Source organism: Ambystoma mexicanum, chromosome 2q, assembly GCF_040938575.1.
Source record: "Ambystoma mexicanum isolate Mex_15411 chromosome 2q, UKY_AmexF1_1, whole genome shotgun sequence".
NCBI lineage: Eukaryota > Metazoa > Chordata > Amphibia > Caudata > Ambystomatidae > Ambystoma > Ambystoma mexicanum.
Window position 1 is genome coordinate 6,671,650 of NC_090924.1, and position 25,136 is coordinate 6,696,785.

Sequence of the window (25,136 nt, forward strand, 5' to 3'; positions counted from 1 at the left end):
GGAAGATGGCTTCTTCTACAGTGAGTCAACCCCTGGAGACTACAGAAGACTTGTAGTACCTCTAGTGAACCGACTCCAGTTACTGCAGTTAGCCCATGAGGTACCTTTGGCTGGTCACTTAAGTTTTAAGAAGACCAAAGAACGGCTATCTCTGCACTTCTACTGGCCTAAGATGGGTACAGAAGTAGACAAATTCTGCAGAAGCTGCCACACTTGCCAAACCTCTGGCAAGAGTGGATCCAAGAATGTGCCACCCTTAGTGCCTCTCCCAGTGGTGGGAATTCCTTTTGAGAGGGTCAGGATTGACATTGTTGGTCCTCTTGACCTTCCCACAACTTCAGGCAACAGGTTTATCCTGGTTGTAGTGAACCATGCCACTAGATTTCCTGAAGCCATACCTATGAGGACTGTTACGGCTCCGGCTGTAGCTAAGGTCCTACTTGGTATTTTTACCAGAGTAGGTTTTCCTAAGGTGGTGATATCTGACAGGGGATCAAATTTGATGTCCCACTACATGCAAACCATGTGGAAAACCTGTGGAGTCACCTACAAGTTCTCAACTGCCTACTACCCACAAACCAATGGGCTGGTAGAGTGGTTTAACAGAACTATGAAGAGCATGATAGGTGCTTTAGAAGAACCCTTGAGAAGAAAGAGGGGCCTTCTACTGCCATGCCTTCTCTTTGCATATAGAGAAGTCCCTCAGGAGGGAGTAGGATTCAGTCCCTTCGAACTTCTCTATGGCCATCCAGTCAGAGGTCCATTGGCCCTGATTAAGGAAGGGTTGGAGAGTGCTCCTTCTCCCCAAGCCAGTCAGAGTGACTGACTATGTGATAGATCTCTGGAGGAGAATGTCACACATGATGGCAGGGGCAAGTGATAACTTGAAGGCTGGTCAAACTCTGGTCAAACACTGGCATGACCAGAAGGCTAACATGTTTGAGTTTACTCAAGACCAGCTTGTTCTTGTTATGGTCCCCACAAGGCAGAGGGCCTTGCCGGACAAATGGATCGGACCCTTCAAGGTTGTGGGTAAACTTGGAGAGGTGAACTATCTGGTGGATTTAGGCAATCCTAAGGAGGCTCCCAGAGTCTTTCACACCAACCGTTTAAAGGCTTATGTCTCTAGACCTGAAATAGGAGCTTTGCTTCTAGCTTCAGCTCAGGAGGAGGAGGAGAGAGAACCTCTACCTGACCTCCTTAGAGGCTTACCTTTAGATGAGCAAGTGGAAGGAGTTAATCTCTCTTCCAGTCTCACATCTGACCAGCAGGATGAGTGAAAGTTACTGTTGAATCAGTTTGCCTACCTGTTCTCACTTTCACCAGGCTTGACCCCTTGGGGCCAGCATGACATACACACTGGTGACTGTTTGCTTGTCAAAAGCAGGGGGTAAAGAATGTCAGACAATGTCAGATCCCACATAAGGAATAAGGTCAACAAGATGCTTGAACTCAGGGTAATAGAACCCTCTACTAGCCCATGGACTAGCCCAGTTGTGCTTGTACCAAAGGCAGGATCCAAGGAGTTGAGATTTTGCATGGACTATAGAGCTCTAAATGCAGTTACTACGACTGATGCCCATCCTTTGCCTAGGATAGATGAGCTGGTGGACAAACTTGGTGCAGCCAAGTACCTCAGCACATTTGACCTAACGTCAGGCTATTGGCAAATAGCCCTGACAGACCATGCCAAGGAGAAAACTGCATTCTCCACCCCAGCTGGCCTCTACCAATTCAACATAATGCCTTTTAGATTAAAGAATGCACCTGCTACATTTCAGAGGATGGTCAATCAAGTTCTGAATGGGATGGAAGACTTCTGCATGGCATACTTGGATGACATTGCAGTGTTCAGCCCTACATGAAAAGAACATGTTGAACACCTAGTTTATGTATTGCAGGCTCTTGAACAGGATCATCTGACCATTAAGGCAAGAAAATGTCAAATTGGTCAGAGTTCAGTGGTCTACCTTGGACATGAGGTAGGAGGAGGTGAAATAAGGCCACTGCCTAGCAAAGTACAAGCTGTACAAACCTGGGCCACCCCTACTACTCAAACCCAAGTGAGAGCCTTCCTAGGTCTCACTAGGTATTATAGGAACTTCATAGAGAACTATGGGACCATAGCTTCTCCCTTGAATGTCATCTCTTCTCCCAAATTTCCTAAAAAGGTCAGGTGGAATGAGGAGTGCAATCAAGCCTTTGAAGGCCTAAAGAAAGCTCTTTGAAAATCTCCAGTCCTAAGAGCTCCTGACTATCACCAACCCTTCATTGTACAAACTGATGCTTCTAATGTAGGTATAGGTGCAGTCCTTAGTCAACTGGATGAGAAAGGTAGGGAACACCCCATTTGTTTCATCAGCAGGAAGTTAAAGGATCCTGAGACAAGGTGGGCAACAATAGAAAGAGAATGCTTTGCTATTGTGTGGGAACTGAAGAGGTTTAGACCATACTTGTATGGATCTACCTTCACTATTCAGACTGACCACCAACCCTTGAGATGGCTGATGCAAATGAAAGGGGAAAACCCAAAGTCACTCAGATGGTCAATCTGCCTGCAAGGATTTGATTTTTCCATTGTGCACAGAGCAGGAAGTCACCTCCAAAATGATGATGGTTTCTCTAGGATGTTTGTAACCGACTAGAGGTATGAGGTCCATCCAGGAGTGGATTAAATTCTCCTGTACCTTAGTCTGGGGGGGGCGAGTGTTAGTGAGAATTCTCATTTATGGCTAATTTCCCTCACCTAGTGAGTCCACAAGCAGCTTTGCTGGACTTCTGGAGTTTATTTTCTTCCACTTGGTAAGAGTGAGAGCTTTTCCCCCACTCTTACCTGGGTTTTGCTATGTGTTTCTACCTGTTTTTGGGATTGTGGACTCCGAAATACACCACTTCAGTAGCCCCCTTCTTTTTGTGTGTCACACAGCACCTTCAGTGCCGTGGCACAGGGTTGTCTTTGAGACTTCCCTCAACTCCATTTCTGAGGCGACTACTGTCCCCCAGAAAAGGGTAAAGTTACCATTAACTTTACTTAGTCAATCTACCACAGATCCAGTACACCCCATCTTCCATGGAGTACTGGAAAGGGTTAACTCGTATCCCTTTGTATCTGTACCTTCTAGAGCATTGTTTCGCTCTTTTAACATTTAGACTTGGCTGGTGGCAGTGGTATCTGCCCTAACTTTTCTACCGCGATTATATTACATAAACGTGGTACTGTTCTTGGCTATTATATTAGCCTCAAACATAAACCCGCTTGACCAAATCGTCTTTCTCTTGGCTCCGGTTGGGTTTATTCGCCACTTGTTTTTGTTAAATTCCTTCTTGTGTTTTACTTTGCGCAGCAAACTAGGTTTGCCTTCTTTGTTCACTTTTTGGCGGGCTTCTGCCCAGAAGCCCTCCTCAAGGCGCCTGGGTGTCTAGGTGGGCTGAATGTGAGGGAGGGGTGTAGTCACCCCCTGCACAGGGTATCCTAGGAAACCCAAGTCGCACTTTGACATGATTGGCCAGGGTAGTTGTCCGGGCTGGACAACCCCCCTGCTGGGTGATTGACAGCCAGGCTGCGTGAATGGGGGTTTTTCGCATAAAAGGCAGGTCTCTTGGGCTAGAAGTCAGAGAGTCGCCACTGGAACTACAAGGAACCGAAGAGAAGCGGAGAGAACGATGGCTGCTGCAACTACCCCTTCCCGGTGAAGCCCTGCTGCAGTCCTGAGCTATCTGCCCTTCAACGACTCAGAGAAGATCCAGTCCGGAGTCTTCTTCCCTTGCGCTTGGTGGGGATAACCAGCTCATCTTCTACAGCCAGAGGATCCTCTTCCGTGGTCAAAATCGCTGCACACTGCTGTAGTGGTCCGGATAGCCACCTGAAGAGCCTCTCCTGTTTTTAAGGAGCGCACCTTTTATTCCTTATCGCTGCTGCCGGCTTCATCCCTGTGTGGTGAAGACCCCCTTCAGACGCCCTCCTTCACAACGAAGCTCCAGGAATTGTGGGTCTGCGGGAAACCAACAGGAACAACTGCCAGGGCACTAGCTGCACCACTGAAACAAGGTACTGTTTTCTGTTGAGGAAACTGGGTGAATCCCTTTTTCTTCATTTCCAAGGCTTGCCCTTGTCTTCCCTCCTTCTTATAACTTTTGCTTCCGAACATTGACAATATCGAAGTACTTTTGGCTACGTTGAATCTTGAACTGTCTGACCGTGTGATCTTCGGCAACTGGCCCCGGTGTCTTTTTCGACCCTGGCTCCGGCCCTTTGACTTTTGACCTCCTGTCTCTGAGTGTTTCTTGATTCTGCCTGCCTAATCAAAATATTGCCTGTGATTTTTGCCTCCAACTCCCTCTGGGTATCTCAGGTGCTAAGTGTGTTTTTGCCCCGGTAGCATTTCATGTCACGGATACGCGTTTGTTTAGTAGACCGAATTGTCAAAAAGTGATCGTAATTGTATTTGCGGTAACGTGTTTTGTTCTTAACACCGGTTCATTCAAACACAGGGTACTTACCTTGAGACTTACTGTACAAAGTGAATAGGTTAGTTGTAGTATATTTAACGTGTGGTTTTTATTTAAGTTTAATAGAAGTGTTGTGTTTATAACGAATGGTTTAAAAATGAATGTACTTATATTTTTCTACCTGAATTGAGTCAATATTTGCTTGAGTCACAGTAATTGTGGTCCCTTTGTGTAATCTCTGCTACTGGTCATATACTCTTGAGATAAGCCTGGCTGCTCTGTCACTGCTACCACTCTTACATAGTAGTACGTGCTTGTACCAAAGGTAAAACTTGTATTGCCACCTGTAGTCTTAATTGTGTGTAGTGGTCCCTAAGGGCACTGCACAGGATTCTGCCTAACACCGAGGTGTTATGAAAATGTTGTGATATATCTTGATTCTTTTGCCAGGCGAATTTGATGGTAGCCTGACCATAGGTCCAACTTGTTGAAGACGGTGGAGCCTGTCAAGTCCACGATCAGCTTGTCTACCGTTGGTGTTATGTGTCTTTCTCTCCCTATTTCCACATTTGGCGGGTGCATGTCGATGCATATGCGCACTGCTTGGGGCTCCTTCGACTTCGCCGTTACTACCATGAGGGATACCCAGGGGGTGGGCCCAGTGGTCTTCTCAATAATCGGGAGGTCCTTCAGCTTGTTCAGTTCTGTTTCTACCGCAGCCCTCATGTGGAAGGGGACCTTTCGGTGTCATACCGCTCTCGGTTCCACTGTGGGGTCTATGTGGAGCTTTACAGTCCTTCCCTTGAGGCATCCGGTGATGCCTTTTGAATAGCATTCTGTGCTTCGCTAGTAGATGGTCAATTTCCTTTCACTGGATTGCGAAGTTAAACTGTATAAGTTCTAGCCATTCGCCAGCTGAGCAGTGTCTCAATTCCTGCATCGACGACGTAGGTGTGAGTCTTGCAGCTCTTTCCATGATGTGTGAGAGCAGTCTTGAAGTGCACCACAACTGGGAGGGGCTTTTTACAGCCATATGCAAATAGCTGCACAGGTTTCCGCCGAATGGGTGGTCTGGGGTCAAGCTTGTCAACCTTGTGGTCGGCATGACCTTCACCGTGGCCCCAATATCGATCATCGTCATTACGGGGATGTCTCCTATGGCGACTGTGCAACTGCAGCGTGATTTGCTGTCACTGGTCTGCCTGCCGTGTGTTGTCTTGACCGCTGATATCATGTGGACCTTTTATCGCCTGGAGTTGCGGTGCCGGTTAGTACGACTTGGGACTGTTCCCTGCTCGACTGTTCATCCTCACTGCTGCTGTTGTTGTCCTCGCCCTCGATTGCTCTGGCTTGTCCTTTCCAGGTTTCTCGGGTCCTGTCGGGTTGTCTCTGCTGCCAGCGGTCAGGTTGTCTTGAGCGGAATGTTTGTACGTTCTGGGGCCTTGTGTCGCTCCTCCAGTTCGGGTTTCTCCTCCGGAGTGAGTGGTCTTTGACCATCTGGGAGCTTCGGCACACTGATGCGTAGTGGTTTACCTCCCCATTTTGTGGCACGTCATGCCGTAGGGAGGTCAGGGATCACTGCTGTGTTGTTGGTTCCATGTGGTAAAATTGCGGCAAAAATGGCTGTGGACACAAAATATCATGGCAAAAAGGCTGTGGTTTTGCTGCCGTAATCCATGTAAAGGATGCGGGGGACACACCCGCAACCCCTTGACCCATTATACCATTTAACGGGCCGCTCCCCTTAAATGGTGTAATGGGGTACACCTTTAACGGGTCAAACCACAGCATTTGTGCTGTGATTTTTTTGTACAGGCGAAATTTTTGCTGTGATTTAATCACTGCATACTGTGTTGTTGTCCTCCACACCACAGGCAATCTTTTTGCTTGTTTGCTGCCTGCCTTTGTTAGTGCTTGTGCTGCCACAGCGCATTGATCGTGGACATGCTGTTGCGTGGTATCTCGGTGTCTAGCGGCAGGCGGCTGATCATTTGCTCCATCTTTGCCATGTGTTCGTCTATTCTTTCCTGCTGTCGCCCCATGGTCAGGATGGTGTCTAGCAGGAGATCCGTCTCCAACAGGATGGACCTTCTGAGCTTGTCTGAGGATAGGCCATGTATAACTTGCTGCCTCACTGCGAATTCCTGGGAACTCGCATCCAATGGCCATTTCTCGCAATCGGCTATGGAAGTTATTGATGCTCTCTTGTGGCCGTTGTCTAGCTTGGCTCATTTTGAACCGCTGGAAGTCTGAGATGATTTTAGGTTTGAATTTCTTGGTGAGGATGTCTTTCGCTGTCTCGTAGTCGTCTTCTGTGCCCCGGTTTGGGAGTGCGTTGAATTGCCGAAGTGCCATGGAGCCAAGGTTGAGCATGAGGAACGTCCTCTTCTTTTCTTCACTGATGATGTCTCGTGCTTTGAGGCTCTGTTCAAACAGCTGGATCCAGAGCTCCCAGCAGAGTCCTGTTTGGGGTCTGAAAGGCTGGTATCGTTGCATGAAGGTTCCTTGCGTGGTGTCTAACCATGTGTTGGTGTCAGGGTTCTGGCCCAGCTGCCTCGCCGGCATCGGCGTGGGGTCCTCTGCCATGTTGCGTGGTACACGGAGTGTTCCTGGTATGCGCCTCTACTGTCACTCCCTAGTGCCCCTGCTGGATTGGTGGTCCACCCTTCCTTGGGCTCTGGTCTTGAATGGGTGCAGTCTTGGTTGGGGGGTCCCTGCAGGTGGGCTGCTGGCAGTCACTCGGGCCCAGTGCTGTGGCAGTGAATGGCTATGAGGGCCTGAGGGACCAGAGCCGTTGTCCTGAGCTCTGGGGCTCCTTCAGAGAGCCAAGGCCTGGATGTTCCTGGGGCCTGGATTTTCTTTTTTTGTTCTCTGAGGCTAGGACGTGGGTCCTTGATGTGTAGAGTGTTTGCTGCTGTTGTGAGTGAATAAAGGGCAGAGCCCCTTTAAGAGAGAGGACACAGAACAATGGGAGGGAGCAGGGAAAAAGAGGAGGAGGAAGGCCAGGGAAGGAGGAAGAGGAGGGCCAGGGGAGGGGGAAGATATTCTGTAAATGAGAGAATAAAGAAAGGTAAAACCGACAAAGGCTCCCATGTCATGTACGTGCAAATGGCATGGAGAGGCCCCACTGGGGTCCAACAACTGGCGACGAAGGGAAACGTACACCAGCAGTGCCAGGAAAGCAACACACAGCAATGAAAAGCCCAGCAGTAGGAGGGCAGGATACGCGCAGCAGAGGAATGAGGGCTCCAACCAAGGGAGATGCGCCGCGTGAGAGGTGCGGCGAGGGACGGTACCGAGGAAGTGGACAGCCCAGCAGCATGGAACAGGTGGCCTGAGTAAGCCCAACAGCAGGGTGTAAAGGTGCCCCCAGTGAGCAATAGCCCAGCGGTGTAGCGGCTGGAAGGACGCAGTGGGAGAGGAGCTCCATGATAGCAGGAGGTCTGCGGAGAGGAGCAGCGAGCAACGCAAGCCCAGCAGAGTGCCGACAAAATGTGCCCGACACAAAGGAGGGTAAGGAGAAACCGACCGAGCAGGAAGACTCGTGCACCTAGCAGTGGTTGGGGGAAAAGAAAGCCACGCCAGCGAAGGAGAAAGCGAGTGGGTGTAGAGCCCAGCAGCAGCCCGTTTTGGAACATGGTGGAGCCCAGCAGGCAGAAGAGGACGACAAAGAGACCAGCAGCCCATGTTGTAACACGGTAAGACAACGTGAGCAGCCCTGCAGCCCAAGCGGGAAACAGGAGTACGAGAAGAAGAGAGGGGAGGAGGAAAGCCCGTCGGCAAACACCAGCAGAAGAGAAACCGGGAGAACTAGAAGTACAACAGCCTGTGTCGTAACCCGGAGGCACCCGGCCGACAGGAGAGGACCGAAGCAACCTAGCAGGGGAGATGCCAGGGGTCCAGGTAAGAAGCACCACGCCCCTCCCCCACCGCCGCAGACTAAGTGAAGAGCGGCGAGCTGCCCTGCACCACACGCCGGTGCCACACGTGTGAGAGAAAAAAAAAAGTAATAAAAACAATGTATTATTATAAAAATATCAGCGCATTCACCATGGCACACTAGAAGCCACACTATAAAGGCCTACGGAATGGCTGACCCGAAGGCTGCAGAGGGACAAATACCCACAGACTGGGAAGGGCACCCACCGCAGAGGCCAGGGGTGCCCCCTATATTGAATACCGCCAACGGCCCCAAAGAGTTAACGCCGCGCCTGAGGCGGCACTGTCCACCCAGAGACCACGAGCAACTACGCCACAAGCCCAGGTGATAAAGGACACACAGAACAAGTGCATAATGACGAGACACACTGGAGGACACCAGCGCCACCAATCCTCTGAACAGGAGCAGAGCCACACGACCCCGGGAAAGACACCGCTGCAATCAGAAGGAATGATGGTCGACCAAGCACAGGTGGCTGCAGATGGAGGAGCACCTACACATGTCAACCTAGGACCCGCATCATACGCCACCCTTATGCAACGGCCCAACCCATTCACATTACACCCGCACCATGACCAGGGACAAAGATGGGAAGACTGGGTCGAGGAGTTCGAGGACTTCCTAGGAGCCATTGGGGGACAAGACCTACCCAACAAATTGAACCTCTTCACCAACCTGGCAGGAAAAGAAATAAAAAGCATAATCCGAACGATTCCAACACAAGAAAAGACCACATACAAAGGCCTTCTCGCCGCGATCAATGACAGGCTGATAGTCGGCTCCAACAAAGACTAGGAACGCTTCGCATTCAATCAACACGTGCTCGTCTGAATTAGTCCATCTGAGAGTTCGTCATCCGTCTCCAGCAGAAAATACTGAATTGCGACTTCTTCAACGATGAGGAAGCTATACGGCTGAGAATCATAGAAGGGTGCACCTTGTCACCGCTCAGAAAACACCCTCTCAAAAAGCCCTGCCCCAAACGAAAATACTAAATCTGGCAAAAACAAACGAGAGGGTCGACGCACAGGCAACTGCCGTTGAAAGCAAAAACAAAAGTACCTCCACTGCGGCCCTCACAGCAGAGAAGCTGAAATACTCTGAGCCCACAGGACCCTGGAGGAGGCAAAAACTTAGAAGACACCTGCGCAAAGCACTATGCCACAGGTGTGGGTGGGAGACCCCACACAAATGACCCTGCCCAGCCATTGGACAGAGATGCTGGCGCTGTGGCCAAGAAGGCCACCTTCAAGGGGTCTGCAGATTGTCATGTATGTGCAAATGGCATGGAGAGGCCCCACTGGGGCCGTGCAAGATCGTTTTATGGGGACCTTGCGCTGGGGTTGGAAGGTCCAGCGTTTGTTTGGAGCACAGGCGGGAATGGACGCTGCCCCTGGAGGGTGCGGCACGGGTGGCGCACTTACTTCATTGATCTTTTTTTTCCGTGCCATTCTCCCGACGGCCAGGCACCCGAAATGGCAGGGCGACATGATTCAGCAGGCCCCGGGGGTGCCTGAGACGCTGTGTTGGGACACTCAGCCTCCGTCGTTAGCTGGCAGATTACTGATGCCCAGGCACCTGGTGTTGAAGGGCGCGACACGAGTCAGCTGGCCCTGTAGTGCCTTGGGCACGGTGTAATTCCGCTTAGACTGCTGATGTGGGTGTGGGATGTGGCGTGTGGGCATCGGTCCCCCACCTTCGTCACCAATGTGATGTGTGCCCCGGCCTCGGGGGCTGGGCTAGGCGTGTGTTACATCCAGCCTCCGCGGCTCTGCGCGCGGGGAGACCAGAGATTAGGAAGCAAGGCCACGCGGCCCGTGTGTTGCAGCTCCGGCAGGAGCGAAAAGAATACGCAGCACTCAGGTCTCAGGTCGGCCCGGAACTGCCTCCCGTGCTCAGGGGCGGGGCTTTTATTAGAGCGCCCTGCATCACCGCGTAGCGGGACGCAGGGCGGATGTAACATTCCTACTTTATTTCAAATGAGGTTAACATCAAACAAAACATATTGTGAACTCTGATTCAAACAGTTGAAACTACTAAACCTCCATGGATCCTCCTTACTCACAGTTCACAGGAGGCTGGCTACCACACATAGTCTTTGAGCCTTGGCGGGCAGTCTCGTGGCAGTTCTCAAACTATATCGCCCGCCTCTGGGGCTGATCCCCACTGTCCCACTGGGCGTCTCACCTTCTCTGTCTGGTTCACCCATGTCCGGCTCGCTCCACTGCTCCCACGTCCTGTCACCCACTTCTACCTTGTCCTGGAGGTGAGCGGGTTCTCTTTCGTTGGACTGAGATTCTTCATCTTCATGGTGGCCTTCGCCATCGGTCCACAGGTTGCGTGGTACCGCCTTGAACCACGACGCATTTCGTATCACCTGTCGGCGTCCTCTCGTTACTGTCACCATGGTCCCTTGCTTCCCACTGACGGTCCATGGGAGCTCTTCGTATCTGGTGTCCAGTTTTGACCTTGTCGGATTTCGCAACATGACCACCTGGTCGCCCACCTGGTGGACGGACGGTCTCGCCCTCCTCTTGGCACTCATGTGTGCGTTGGCACTCATTCTCCCTCTCTCAGTGCACTCCTTGTCGACTTCGTCCGGGGTCCTGCTGGGATGATGTGGGATAGAGGACTTTATTACGGTGTCATACATGAGGTCAGCTGGCAGGACACCCGTTGTGCTGTGGGGGTGACCCGGTAGTTTCGCAGAAAACGGTACAGGTCAATTCTCCACGGGCTAGCGTTTGCCTTTGACACTCTTAGCACTTTGTTCAGGGTCCACATGAAACGTTCCACATCGCCGTTCGCCTGGGGCCATCTCGGCATGATGTTATGGTACTTAATGTTTAGTTCGTGCAGGTACTGTTTGAATTCCGCCCCTTGAAAGGGGGAACCATTGTCGCTTTTGATGGTGGTGGGTAGACCATGTGTTGCAAACATCTTCTCCATGGCAGGGATAACCGCCTCCGCTGCTGTGGATTCCACTATCTCGACTTCGGGGTATCGGGAGTGGTCGTCAATGGCCACCAGGAGGTAGAGGCCTTCTTGTAGAGTGCAGAAATCGATGCTGATTGCATCCCGTCGACCACGACCACGTTCCGCTGACTGAATGGGTTCTGGTTCTGGCGGAGCCCCAGTTATCTGACAGGGTAGGCGGGTGTTTATCAGATTTTCAACCTTCTCGTCGATCTGTGGGAACCACACCCGGTGCCTGATTTGAGCTTTGGTCCGAGCCATCCCTTGGTGTCCTTCGTGGGCTAGTGCCACTAATCTGTCCTGGATGCTCGGTGGGATGACAATCCGATTGCCCCTGAGCAGCAGTCCGCTCTCTGTGATTGACAGGTCTTGTCTAATGGTGAATATCCCGGAGAGAAAAACCTTTGCTTCTACTGTCCTGTTGTGGGTATTCTTCATGAAAGACTTCCAGTCGCCTGAGATGATGGCATCCTTCACCAGGTTGCAACATGGGTCCTTGTGGGTCTCTGACTCAATGTCCTCGATGCTGACGGCCTTTGGTCTCATGGCTCGCACCACCTGGCATATGTGCTCCTCCGTCTCCTCGGCTACTTGGACTTCTTGTGGGGTTGCCGCTCGAGGGTGTCTTGAGTGGAAGTCCGCCGGGTTTCCACTTCCAGGCTGGTAGGCCAGTTCAAAATTGTACTGCTGGAGGTGCAACAGCCATTTGGTTATCCTTGCCGGCGGGTGTGAAGACGTGCCCATGAAGATGGGTAATAGAGGTTTGTGATCTGTAACTGTCGTAAATCATAGAGGTATAGGTGAAAATGACGACACCCCCATAGTACGGCAATGGCCTCCTTCTCAATGTGGGAGTACCGTTGTTCTGTCATAGTGAGAGCTCTTGATGCGTATGCGATGGGCCTCTTCTCCCCTTCTTTGGTGACCTGCATGAGGATGGCCCCAAGCCCTACGGGGCTCGCATCCACGAATAACTCCATCGGGAGCTCAGTGTCGTAGTACGCCATTTTTGTGTCGATGGACAGGGACTCCTTAATGTTCTCGAAGGCCTCCTGACACTCTTGCCCCCAACCCCATTTGGTGTTTAGTTTGGTCAGCTCACGTAGGGGTTCCGAGAGGGTGGCCAGATTGAGGATGAACCTCGCGCAGTAAGTGGCCATGCCCAGGAAGCTGCGCACTTCAGTGGGTGTCATTGGCGGGCTTGCGGCTTGAATGTCGGCGACCTTCTGGGGGTCAGGGGAAATGGCCGTGCTGCTGAATTTGTACCCAAAGAATGTGATTTCCGACTTGAAAAATTCATATTTCTCTTTGTGTATTGTTAAGCCAGCGTCTTCTAGCCTGCCCAACAGCGTTTGGAGCCTCTTGAGATGTTCTTCCCTGTCATGAGCGTGGATCAGGATATCGTCTCTCACATTGTGGACACCAGGTATGTCTCGGATGACCTCCTGAATTGTTTGTTGGAAGACTTCGGCCGCCGATGATATTCTGAAACTCAGGCGTTTGTATCTCTGCAGCCCCAGATGTGTTGAGAAGGTCGTTATGTAGCGAGAGTCTCTGTGTAGCTTTAGCTGGTGGTATCCTGCTTTCTGATGAACTTTTGGGAACAACTGCGACCCTGTAAGGTCGGCCACGATTTTGTTGAGTGTGATGTGCCGCTCCCGCTTGATGGCAGTGTTTGGAAGACGCATGTCTATGCAAATCCGGACTTTGCTGGGCTGTTTGGGCTTTCTTATGTTACTACCATCGGGGAGACCCATGGTGTAGGCCCAGTCACTCCCTCTATTATTCCGGCTTCTTCCAACGCTTTGAGTTCTATCTCCACTGGTTCACGCATGTGGAACGGTGTCCTCCTGTGTCTCACTGCCTTCGGCAGTACCGATTCATCAATGTGTAGCCTGATTGTCTTTCCTTTCAAACACCCTATCCACTTTTGCAGGTTGGGGTAATGCTTCAAAATGTTCTCGACTTCTTGCACTTCATCCAGTTGGGACGAGGAAGAGGGACATGGAGTTAATGAAGATTACCGTAAGTAATCAAGGCGTTGCCATCTGTGGGGTTCCCACCTAAATAGGCATCCTTCACTGTATATTAGACATTTGAACTCTGTAATGATTTGAATATTACATGTAAATAATTGGGGCATTGTGTCAGTGTATGATACAGGTTCACTGCATTCTTCAAACTGCAGAAAATCAGTTCAGCAAGGCAGCCCTCTCTTCTGAACAACGTGGTCTATAGTATGCTTTTCGGAATCACGGATAAGCATGCACAGCTTTTCCTTAATTAGCACAGCTCATTAACACTCATTGCCACAGGGACTGTGACTCAGCCAGAGCTTCTCTGTGCAGAGACCAGCACTCGGGAGCTCTCCGGCACAGAGAACAATGGCAGAGGCTGCTGGGGGATCTAATTGTTTGGAATCAGCACGTTCAGGACAAGGGGATATAACCGCTGTAGTTGCTATTGGCCCTTTTAAAATGGTTATTGGTTGAAGACAAAACAAAGTAGTTCTTTCTGTTAAACATATACGACTTTACAAATATCCGCTAGATTCAACGCTTCAGGTGTCTGCATGAGCGATTTCTTTACCATAATTGGTTCGTGATTTCATTTGCACAATACCCATATGTGGAAGTCTTGTGCTCAGGTGCCTCCGACATCCCCTGGGCATGTGCAATATTCTAGTTCAGTGGCCCTCTTCACAATGCAATAAACGGAGTCTACGTCTGATTAGATGATTAGGTGATTTACGTGTTATGGTTTCTTTCAATCATTTAGGTTTCAAAAGCAAATTGCGAACAATTTTCAACACTCACATTGTCCTGAAATGTAAGCCATGATCGCCCTAAATCTAGTCAAACTGGATGATAATATTGGGATTTCAAGGAAAGAACCTCTTTAGAGACTGTTGCTTAGATTTCTTACCAGTAACCCTCATTACTACTAGTTCTACATTTTCTACTCACAGAACTCTTTCCCAAAACACAGAACTCTCAAATTTCCCGTGCCCATGCATGAGAAGGCGATCCAGACCTGTTTTGCTTTCAATTTTGGGATTTGTAGTTTTCCTGAAATTTTAAATGGGAAAGAAAAGCCTAAAGGTCCAGAATTGAAAAAGAGGGAATGTGGATGTAACTCAAACAGTAAAAGTACAACGGTTCCAAGATAAAAGTGTTCAATCAAGGTTCTATGAAATATCTATACTTTAATTAAACAAATCTAGCATACAACTAACTAATAAAAACACCATAAAAGCCACAGCTGTAAAAGAAGATAGAAAACGCAGAACAAATATGTGTAGGCACTCTGGATACTTTAGCAGGGAGGAAAAAGGCAATAATTGCAGTAATGTTACTTATAAGGATAAGTGGGATGAGTATGCCCAGACTTTGGTACCGAGTCTGATGGACCTAGAGACCTAAGCTACACCTCATTGATGATACCCAGTCAGTCAGAGAAATGTCTGTAGTTGCTTGTGGTCTCATGCATAAGAGATGCGACCAAGCAGTTCATGCTATGCTGCCCCATTTGGGGTGCGCCAAGCCTGATGGTTTGCATATGGTCTTTCCCCTTCTGCAATGTCTTGGCAGGCTGAAGAAAACAATACCTGGAGGTTTGCCCAGAGATATGCCAGAGGTTCAGATTCATATAAAACCTTCCAGCCATCACTCCTTTTTTTGTGCTAGTCACCCGAGTGGGATGTGTATGCCCAGATGTGGGTACCAAGCCTGATGGGCCCACACACCCAAGCTACATCTCACTGACGGTGCCCAATGAGGACGAAACATTTCTGGGGTTGCTTGTGGTCTCGTGCAGAAGAGATGTGATAAAGCAATTCTAGGTGAACTCCGTCCTTAGGGGTGGGACCAAGCTTGATTTTCATATAGTCTTTCCCCTTCTGTAATGGCTTGGCAGGTTGAAGAGCGATGGTCTGGGGGGTTGTCCAGAGCTATGCCAGAAGTACAGATTAATTCAAACCATTCCAGCCATACTCCTTTTATTTGCATTGCGTTAGTAAAGCAAGAAATAAAAAATAACAAGTTTTTAATTTCTTTTTTTATTTATTGGCAGAAGTTACAGCACACACACAAGAAAGACTACATATCACCGAATTTACAATAGTAATACATATCATACAATGTAACATCCATGTCGAGGCAGGAATGCAACAATTAAATGGAGGACAGGAGCAGTACGATGCACCTCACGCCGGAGTGTGACTACGAAGCTCCGTGAGAGTCGACACTAGACATCTCTTCAGATAGGTTCATGAGATAACTGTAAAATGCTGACCACACATTTCTCGGGCGGGAGTGTGCAGGGAGCATTGTTAAATATTTTTCTTCGCAGGTGCAGGACCAGGTGAGTACTCCCAGCCATTTCTGAAAGGTTGGGGGGGGAGGGACTTTTCCAGCATTGGAGCACGCACTTTTTGGCTACCATGCAGCCGATGTCAAGAAATTTAGCCTGCTTTCTAGTATCTTCGGTTTCCCAAACTCCAAACAAGACCCCCAACGGGTCTGGGTCAATCGCCACCCCAGTGATGTCAGCGAGGGCCCCCAGTATCGCCTCCCAGAAGACCGCCAACTTGTGGCATAACCAGAACATGTGTAGGTGGTCTGCACCCTCCTCCTTACAGCAGGCACATGTGTGTATGTCGGTAACCGCAAATTTGGTGAGTCTGCGAGGTGTATAGTGTAGTCTGTTAAGCAATTTAAACTGGATGAGCCGGTAGCGAAAGTTGAGAGATACTCTTTTGGTATGGGAACACATCTTTTGCCATTGATGGTCGGAAATCTCCAAATTCAGTTTGTCTGCCCATTCGGAGCGTGCGCGGGGGAAGAGGGGATTCCGGGCCAACAGAAGTTTGTAGAGGGACGAAACTATGCCACGGGCGCCACTGGAGATGGTGATAAAAGCAATCTTGGGAGAGTCGGGAGGCTCGTTAGGAAAGGTGGGCCACATAGCTCAGAAAGAGGTGCAGAGTCTGTAGTACTGTAACATTTCAAGTGCAGATCCCGTGTCACCCTGCTTCCAAGTCAGATGGTCAATGAACCTCCCATTAGGGAAAAAGTCTGTAAGTGCCCGGTATCCCAAGGCTTCCCATTGGTGGGCCAAAGCCGGGTCATGCGTGGGTTCCAGCCCGTCAATCTCCAAGCGGGGAGCCATTTGTAATAGGGGTGTGTGTCGGCAGACGCGGCAAGGATGTGGTTCCAAGCAATTAGTGTGGTCCCCACCGGGTCAAATGGGGAGTCAGGTGAGAACTCACGCTGGACCACTGGGGACGTTGGTCCCAGCTACAGCCAATGTTTCCAGCTTCACATATGGGCGGGTGAAAGGACTTGGGTACCAGTATGTAGCGTATTGGGCCTGACCAGCCATCCAGTATAACAACAGATTGGGCGCTGTGAGCCCAACATATTCGTATGGGAGCGCCATGTCCTGCCATTTCTTGCGGACCGAGCCCGAGTGCCATAGGAACTGTGCAAAGGTTTTGTGTATGTTCGTGAAGTAGCGTTTCCCGGGCCAAACAGGGACGTTGCAGAATATATATAGCAGCTTCGGGACCAGGATCATTTTAATAAGGGAGAGCTTCCCAGCAAGTGACAACGGGACGGAGTGCCACCTGGCCATCTTGGACTAGGCGAACTGCACAGCCGCCCCATAGTTATCCACCAGCAGCGTGGGCTCGGACAAGGACATCTGGACCCCCAAGTATCCAAATACCGCTGGGGGACCAGCGGAGTGGTTATTCAGAAGCCGGATGTGGAGTGCCGATGGTAAGTGGGAAAATTTCAGACTTGGAATAGTTGATTGTAAATCCTGAGAAGGTGCCAATACACTTGATGTCGCGGAGGATAGGGTCTAGGTGAGTAGTGGGATCTCTAACATATAGTAATACATCATCGGCCTACAGGGATATTATTTGGGGGGTGCCAGTTAATCGGATCCCTCGGTGAGTGTGTCTATCCCTAATGTTGTCTGCCATGGGTTCTATGACCAGTGCGAAGAGAATCGGGGAGATCGGGCAGCCTTGGCGGGTGCCCCTGAAGAGAGTGAACAGTGCAGAAGTCAGAGAGTTAACCAGCACCCTGGCCATCGGATCTGTGTACAATAATTTACTGTATCTAATCATATTGGGGCCGATACCCATGGTCTCCAGCACCAGCCACATATATTTCCATGACACCATGTCGAATGCCTTCTGGGCATCGAGTGCGACGGCGATAGCATTGGCGTCCTGGTCAATCTTCAGCCATAACGTTGTAAAGCCATCGGATGTTTTGGGAGGTAGACCTCCCTGGCACAAACCCCGATTGGTCCTCGTGTACCAAGTGTGTCATGATAGGGAGGAAGCGGTTGGCGATCACCTTAGCAAAAAAATGTGTATCGATGTTCATTAAAGACAGGGGTCTATAAGAGCTGCTCTCATCCCTAGGCTTGCCAGGCTTGTGCAGCACCATGATGATAGCTTCACGCAGTGAGGAGGGGAGGACGGCCAGATGGAGTGATTCCTCCCAGATTTCCAAGAGTCGGGGAGCAAGGATGGAAACATGTTCCTGGTAAAACTCGGGTGTAAGCCCATCCGGCCCAGGAGCCCTGCCCTTGGGAAGATTGGAGATTACCTCCAACACCTCTTCAAGCGAGATTGTTGAGTCGAGTTGATCCCTGGTGGATTTGGAGGTAAGCGTCATGGGGATATGGGCAAGGATGTCCCTCATGTGTTCCTCACTATGTTCTTGGGTGCAGCATAGAGGTCCAGTGAAGATTTCAAGAATCTGCTGGTCTGACCATTGAGACATTCCCCCCACATTCTTGATGGAAAGAATTTGGGTCTGGCCCCATTCCCCCCTAGTTAACCTTGCAAGTGTTTTCCCAGGTCTATCTCCCTCCCCATATCTGCGCGCTGCCAGCGGTTGGCTAAAGTAGCACACCTCTCTGATGGCATGCAAATCAAAGACCTTGAGTTCCTCGTTGATTTGTGCTAGCTTGGCGGGATCGGATGCCGTGGCGCATTCTCGTTGTAGGTCATGGAGCCTGGCCTTGGAGCGGGTAAGATCGTTTCTAATGGTTTTCAGTACACCCGCCTCCCTGGAGATAGACATCCCCTGATAGATATTTTAAATGTGTCCCACCTGACGCTCGCTGTGGTGGATTGTAGGGAATTGCATTTGAAGTAGGTGGTGATGTCAGACAGTATGTCAGCTTTAAATACTATATCTAGGAGGGCAGCGGATTTGAATCGCCAGGTGCTGCAAGTGGGAACCGGCAATCCAAGCTCAACCGACAGAGTAACAGGTGCATGGTCGGATATTGTACGTGTCAGTATTTGGGCCTCCCGGACCTTACAAACCAGCCCATTGGAAACAAGAAAGAGGTCAATTCTGGATGAGCTATCGTGCACAGTTGAATAGTACGTGTATTCACGTAGGTGGGGGTGGAAAGTTCTCCAGATATCACAGATGTCAAGTGCATCACAGCTAGATTGCAGTTTGCGTACTGCTCGCGATAGTGCCCTGGGCGCCGCCCGACCTATCAAGGTCTGCATAAAGTACCAGGTTCATGTCCCCCCCAAATTATCTGGATCCCCACATAGCCCAGTAGGATAGTGGCCAAAGCATCAAAAAAGTCAGGGGAATCAATGTTGGGGCCGTAGGTGTTTACCAAGAGATATTCCCTATCCACTAGCATGCAATGCAATATGACGTATCTGCCATCGGGGTCGATATAGGTTTTTAGTAGATTGAATTTAATAGACTTGTGTATCAAGGTCAATACACCTCTAGCCTGTGTGGAGTAGGTGGTGAACAATCTGCTGGGTCCCAAGGTTGGTGCGTTGGCAGTTGCCGATGGGACTGGGCATGTGTCTCTTGAAGCATGAATATTCTAATCCCATGTCTTTGAGCATAGGACACAATTTTGCGAGACTTAGTATAATTGCCTAGGCCCAGACATTCCAGGACATTACCTTAGTGGGCATCATGCAAATCTAGGGTACATCCCAGCACATGTAGTTCCGTGTGCACTCCAGCCAAATACACAACCTTTGTACAACCCCTTCACTGTGCGGGATACTGCGTTACCTCTGCCATTTTCTTTATATTCACCCCAAACAAAACCTCCCCCCTCCCTCACCACCCACCAACGATCGGCGGTGTTAGGCGGAAACCTGTGCCGTTCCCTCTGGGACCACTGCAAAAGATTTAGGACTACAGGTGTTTGGCAGTGAACCCACTTGGTAGCAGTCTGCACCACACAGATTCACTTGGTAGCTGTGGCTGAGCAGTCAGACTTCCCTCAAGAAGAGTTGAGCAGTATGTGGAGTATACAAAATAGGGCAATTCTTCACAGCAAAACAAGCAAACACACAACGAGGCTTAGTGTAAAGATATTAAGGTATTTATTTATAACGGAACATCTATCAAAAACACTATGGCACTTTCACAGCAAACAAATCAAACACAATTACTCTACGAAGAAGAAACGATCAATCCCCCTAGTAATATTTCGACAAGTCTAGGTTCTACCGGCACCACTTATTTACAGACAGAGGTGTATACCTCAACCTAGATGGCACTCTAATATTAGTTAGGACTGGAGAGAAAAAGATAGGCAGGTTACGAAGTCAACACAGTTCAATACTTCACGGGTAAAATGCAAGGCATGAAGGCAGGAATCACAATAGAGCGTAAAGTTCAGAAGCCAAGCCCACTCGGAGAGGGGCAAGGCGATATGTCCCAAAAAGTCTCTAGTGGAGAGGCCTTCAAGTCTTTGTAGCAAATTGTTATCGGCAGATTGAACCAGTTCAGAATAATAAATGAGAAAGGCTTGGAGGCGAACCAACGAAAGGAGAGGATCACTCGAACTGATTGAAAGGGAAGCCAGGCGGACACGGTACCTTGTTGTGGAGGGCAGCTCTGGCGGGGGCAGTTGTTCCTGGTGGTGGATGCACGTCGGGTCTTTGCCAAGAGTAGAGATGATCTTGTCGTCGAAGAAAAGTGAAGTCCGGTGCACCACCAGGGAAGAGACCAGCCGCGGAGTGCTCCGTCACAAGGCACCACCTTTTGGTCGCGGTACAGGGGTAGTGGCTATCCGGTTGCCGAGGTGCTCTGCACGGGCAATTCGACCACTGCGTCCTGAGGCGAATAAAAAGCAAAGGGGACTGGTTGTTCCCACCAGTCAGGGGAAGAGACTCTCCGGCAGGGAGATCTCCTCTGTCGTCGGGAAGTGGTGAGTCGGTTCTGCAAGGCTCCACCGGAGGTGTCGTCGTGCAGGTCGGCTCAGCGTTACCCTCATTGGATTCTTAGGTCCTGTGGCGACTTCTGAAGATCCAGTCCCAAAAGCCCTGCTTTTATGCAGAAAACCCCCATTCATTCAGCCTAGCTGTCAATCAACACTTGCTAAGTGGTGAGCGGGGAGGCTCACCACCTGGGCCAATCACTCCAGAGTGCGACCGGAGTTGGCAAGGCAACTCGATCCAGGGTGCCTAAACCCCCTCCCACACCCCTGTGGTAACCCAGACAGAATGGCACCACTTTGGAGGATCTCTGTACAGAGGCCCGCCAAAAGTGGAACAAAGGGCTCAACCTTTGGTTTAGGAGTCACAGAGACGAACACAGATGCCATTTTACAAACCGAGTTCTGGCAGAGAATACCATCCGATAAACTTATTTAAGATAAGTAGACCGGTGGTACGTTAGAGATTAACGAGAAAAAGGATTAATCTCCGACAATGGGACGAATCCCATAGGGTTATGTTCGGGGTCGGACATAACAAGTAGTTTCCACTGCCACCAGCCAAAACTCGACGAGGGGGGACGGGACAGTGCCCCCTCGAGTAACAGATCCAGGAGTAATCGAATTACCCCTACTAGTACGTCCACAATAAGACGGTTTGTACTAGTTCTGTTAGTAAATTTAGGTCTAGTAAAGCCAATGGTGACTTTACATGCCCAGGGTGACAGTAGTCAGTCCCCGGGTATGGAGTCTATGGTGGAGGTCCGCTAGGACGCCCCAGTGTTATGGCACGTAGGGTGCGGTGTAACACACATAGAAAAACATATGAGACCCTATGGAGTAAAAGACCCCATAGCCCATAGAACACATTGATATTCAAAGGAATTACACACATACATGTCCAAGAGTGGGAGAAAAAGAGTCTCACTCTTGGCAGGATGGAAAAACAAACTCCAGAAATCCAGCAAAGCTGCTGGGGGACTCACTAGGTTAGGAAATTCAGCCTAAACAGAGAATTCTCCCTAACAGGCGGTGACCCTAACCCCCCACCCCCAAATTCACCAACAATTCCCCTTAACCAATTATCAGCGAACTCGACACAACTCAGTCCGGCTGCTCTTCGGGCCCAACAGTGGCCAACAATCAAGAACCCCACAAAATTAGCCGTTGCAACCGCAATGGTGTGAAAAATAACAAGTTTGAATGATATCATAAATATTATTCTCAATCCAATATATTATGTCGCATTGTTCACCTGCTTTGTGTCTTTCTTATTCTCTTTTCCTCTTATATTAATTTTCAAAATTCATATTTTTAGCTCCATGGAAAAAGCATGTTCGCTTGTGTCCAAACATAATGTGGGCTCTGTGATGAACCTGGTGGAGTCATCACCTATTTGCCGACGGCGACTGGCTTCGATGTGCCAGGGGACCGCAGCTGGTACCTGACCCTGAGCTGGGGGTGCTATAGGATCACATAGGAGGAGGCAACCACTGGGGAGATGTTATTGCTTCATCAGGTGAGACATGGCATCCACCATTCTCTCTTGAAGATAACTGTTCCATATCTAATCACCTTATGGCCTACTGTCATACATCCATTCAGTCTTCTGTAGTGAATAGGGAAATCCCTTTGCCCAAACCCATAGACCAATTTTCCACCTTTGGTCTGCCTTGTGAAACCTTTGAAAATACTTATTCAAGTTGTCAGAATCAATTTGCAACAATAGACTCTATGTCCCAGAATTCTCAAAATACTGAGATGAAGAAGATTAATTAAAGAATAAAAAATTGAAGGAGGCCACAAGTTCACTGAGTGTTCTAGTGTTCACTCGCATGCACCTGGGCACAGGAGGTTCAGAAGGCAGAGGCAGAGAGTCTGCTGCTGGCGGGAGAGAGCTGGACCTCTCTGTGAGAACCGAGAAGGAGAAAGGCTGGAGCTGGCGTGGTGGAGCCAAGAGGCTCGCTGACGAAACAAGAAGAAGCTGCTGCACCGGGAAACACTGCAGGAATCGCAAGAGACATTGAGGGACTCCTGGGCATTTGTAGGTGACCAATGGCAGCGTTTCACTTACCAGTGCCAAGAAGGAAGCAGACCAGACTTATGGAAGCTGCGAGATATGGACGAAGAAGCAGAATCGGTCACAAGAAGGAAACAAGCAGAAATCCTTTAACGGCTAACCACAGGAGAATCCAGGAATGTAACTCAGAACGCGGGAGCCCACCCAAAGACAGCGGGGACCCCGGGGCATATCGGCGACCAAGCTGAGTGCTGATAATAATGCGCAACATAACAGAGAGAGAGAGAGAGAGTGAAAGGACATATTTTTCAAAGGGAAATTAACAACAAGCAAAACCCTTATGAATGTATGAATGGGTGAAAAGCAAGCAAACAGAAAACCTGAGTAAGATAATACGTCAAGAGGATACACTATCCAATGCAGTTAATACACAATTCTGAAGAAGGCCCATGACTGCAAGTGTGAGAACAGAAGCCCTGGCAGGAGAGTATACTAGGCAATTACAAGTATGTGAATGCAAGAAGCCCTGGCAGAAGAGTATTCCAGGCAATAACAACAAGTGTACAAGATCCAAAGAAGTCTTGATAGATAACATTAGAACTAGACATCGGATTGTGCTACCAAGAGAAACCCGATAGGAAGATTACCAGGAATCTTGAAAGAGACAAAGTTACAAAGCCAACCAAGTTCTTTTGTAAAAGCGACTGTTGGCTAAGAAAAGCAGAGAGAACTGTTATTTGTGAAACGTTCAAGAACAAGGAAGAATCTGGGAGAAGGGAAATACCCTCTGGAACAATGACAATTGTTCTTGAAGAACATTTGTGTTGGAGCCATGTATTCTTTCTTTATGAACACTTTTTGAAACCATACATGGTTAAAGATATACATTGAATAAATGTTTGCACAGGATATTAGAACTCGTTTTTTTAGAAAGCTATGATATTTTAAAATAACAAGAGAGGTTATCATGTGTCGGGCGGCTGTATAAACGGGGTAAGCAATTTGTTCTAGATGCTTTTAAGAGTATAACATGTATTTTAAATTGTATCTTGTGGCCATATCTCATGTATTCATGTATTTTATGGTTATGCCTTTTTATTCTAACAATGTTCATTTACTGTATTTCTTGTTTTTATAGTGTTAAAGGTTTATTTAACCAAATGACACTTAATAAATAAATAAAGATATTTCCCCCTCACCTTAGTGTTAGGTTTAGAGTGTGAGGGTCAGAATAGAACTTTGGACACACAACAATTTGATTTGGACATTCTGACACAGACAGATGCTTAGTTTTGGTATAGGTAGGGAAGATCATTTTAGTACAGGGCCAGAGAGGCATTTTCCCGACCCCTTTTATTTAAAAAAATAGTCCTTAACCAAAACCATGTCAAACTTGTGTCCGACATTAATTCCTGACTCCTCGCAGCTACTTCAATCCCCTCATGCTCAACTGTAAAAATTAATTATGCAAACCTGTTACTTTAATCACAATTGGGAAAGAAAGTTTTTGTAAACAAACTCCAATTGTAACTTCAGGATGGATATACAATTAAGGGAATATCACCAATCATTTAATCTTACTTGCTTTCACCACTTGCACAGTGTTCATGACCACCCCGCACCGTAGGTAATATGCAGCGCTTAAATGTCTGAGTGTTCGTAGCGCTATATACATGCAAATTATTATTATTATTATAAGAAGTAATTGAAATGTTAATAGTAACTAAGTACAAATTCACAGTTAGTACAGAATGAGGAAGGGTGGGAATGAAAAAGAATCAGCCTCAGATGAAACCTCACCCTTTCTACTTGCAAGAGCTTTTCACATTCCACTTTTAGTAAAACATATAAATAACGGACCGTACCTTCTTCAGTGATGGAAAACCTCTGGATCAGCCACTCGACAATGTCATTTCCTGCATTCAAAGATAAAAAATAAATACTGATTGTAATCGGTTGCACAGATCCACAGATGAAACATGCATTGTTTAAAACAGCTCCTAATTTCCCCTATTAAAGAAGGGTAGTATGAGTTCATGAAGGGTTTGTTGATAGTAGTGCCTTGTCCCGTCATGCCACGCTTTGGAGGCACCACATTTAACCTCATTGACTGGTGGGATTGACGATCCTCGTAAACTTAAAACAGCACTAAAAACGTGCATTGCGCTTGAGACAACACTCACATGGTTAATGTATGACCACCAATATTTTTTCAAAGTTTTCTTGATTTCAAAAAGATTACTACTCAACTTATAATTTTCAAAAGCTTTTCAAATTTATTTTCAGGGATTTCAGTAAGCAAGGAAGCAATTATATGGTAACAGCCAGAACGCGTACACATTTCAATTAGGTTTGTCCTCAGGACCTCATAGACGTATTCACAACGAGGCCAGCTAGGCCCAGACCTAGGGTGCAAATTGTCAGAGAAGCAACATTTTATTGCAGCAGATTTTCAATTTACTGGTTGTCATTTTTTAAATATAAAGCCAACTTTGTTTCTCTGAGTCTGGCTGA

At 48.6% G+C, this 25,136-nt stretch overlaps 1 protein-coding gene across 1 annotated transcript in view; it reads right to left on the minus strand.

Moving 5' to 3' along the window:
• Positions 1 to 25,136, minus strand: part of RGS11 (regulator of G protein signaling 11) — a 4,320,935-nt gene that overhangs the window by 3,645,231 nt on the left and 650,568 nt on the right. Inside the window, exon 3 of the mRNA XM_069646770.1 lies at positions 24,488 to 24,538. Coding sequence (XP_069502871.1) covers positions 24,488 to 24,538 — 51 coding nt within the window. The remainder of the gene's footprint in view (positions 1 to 24,487; positions 24,539 to 25,136) is intronic.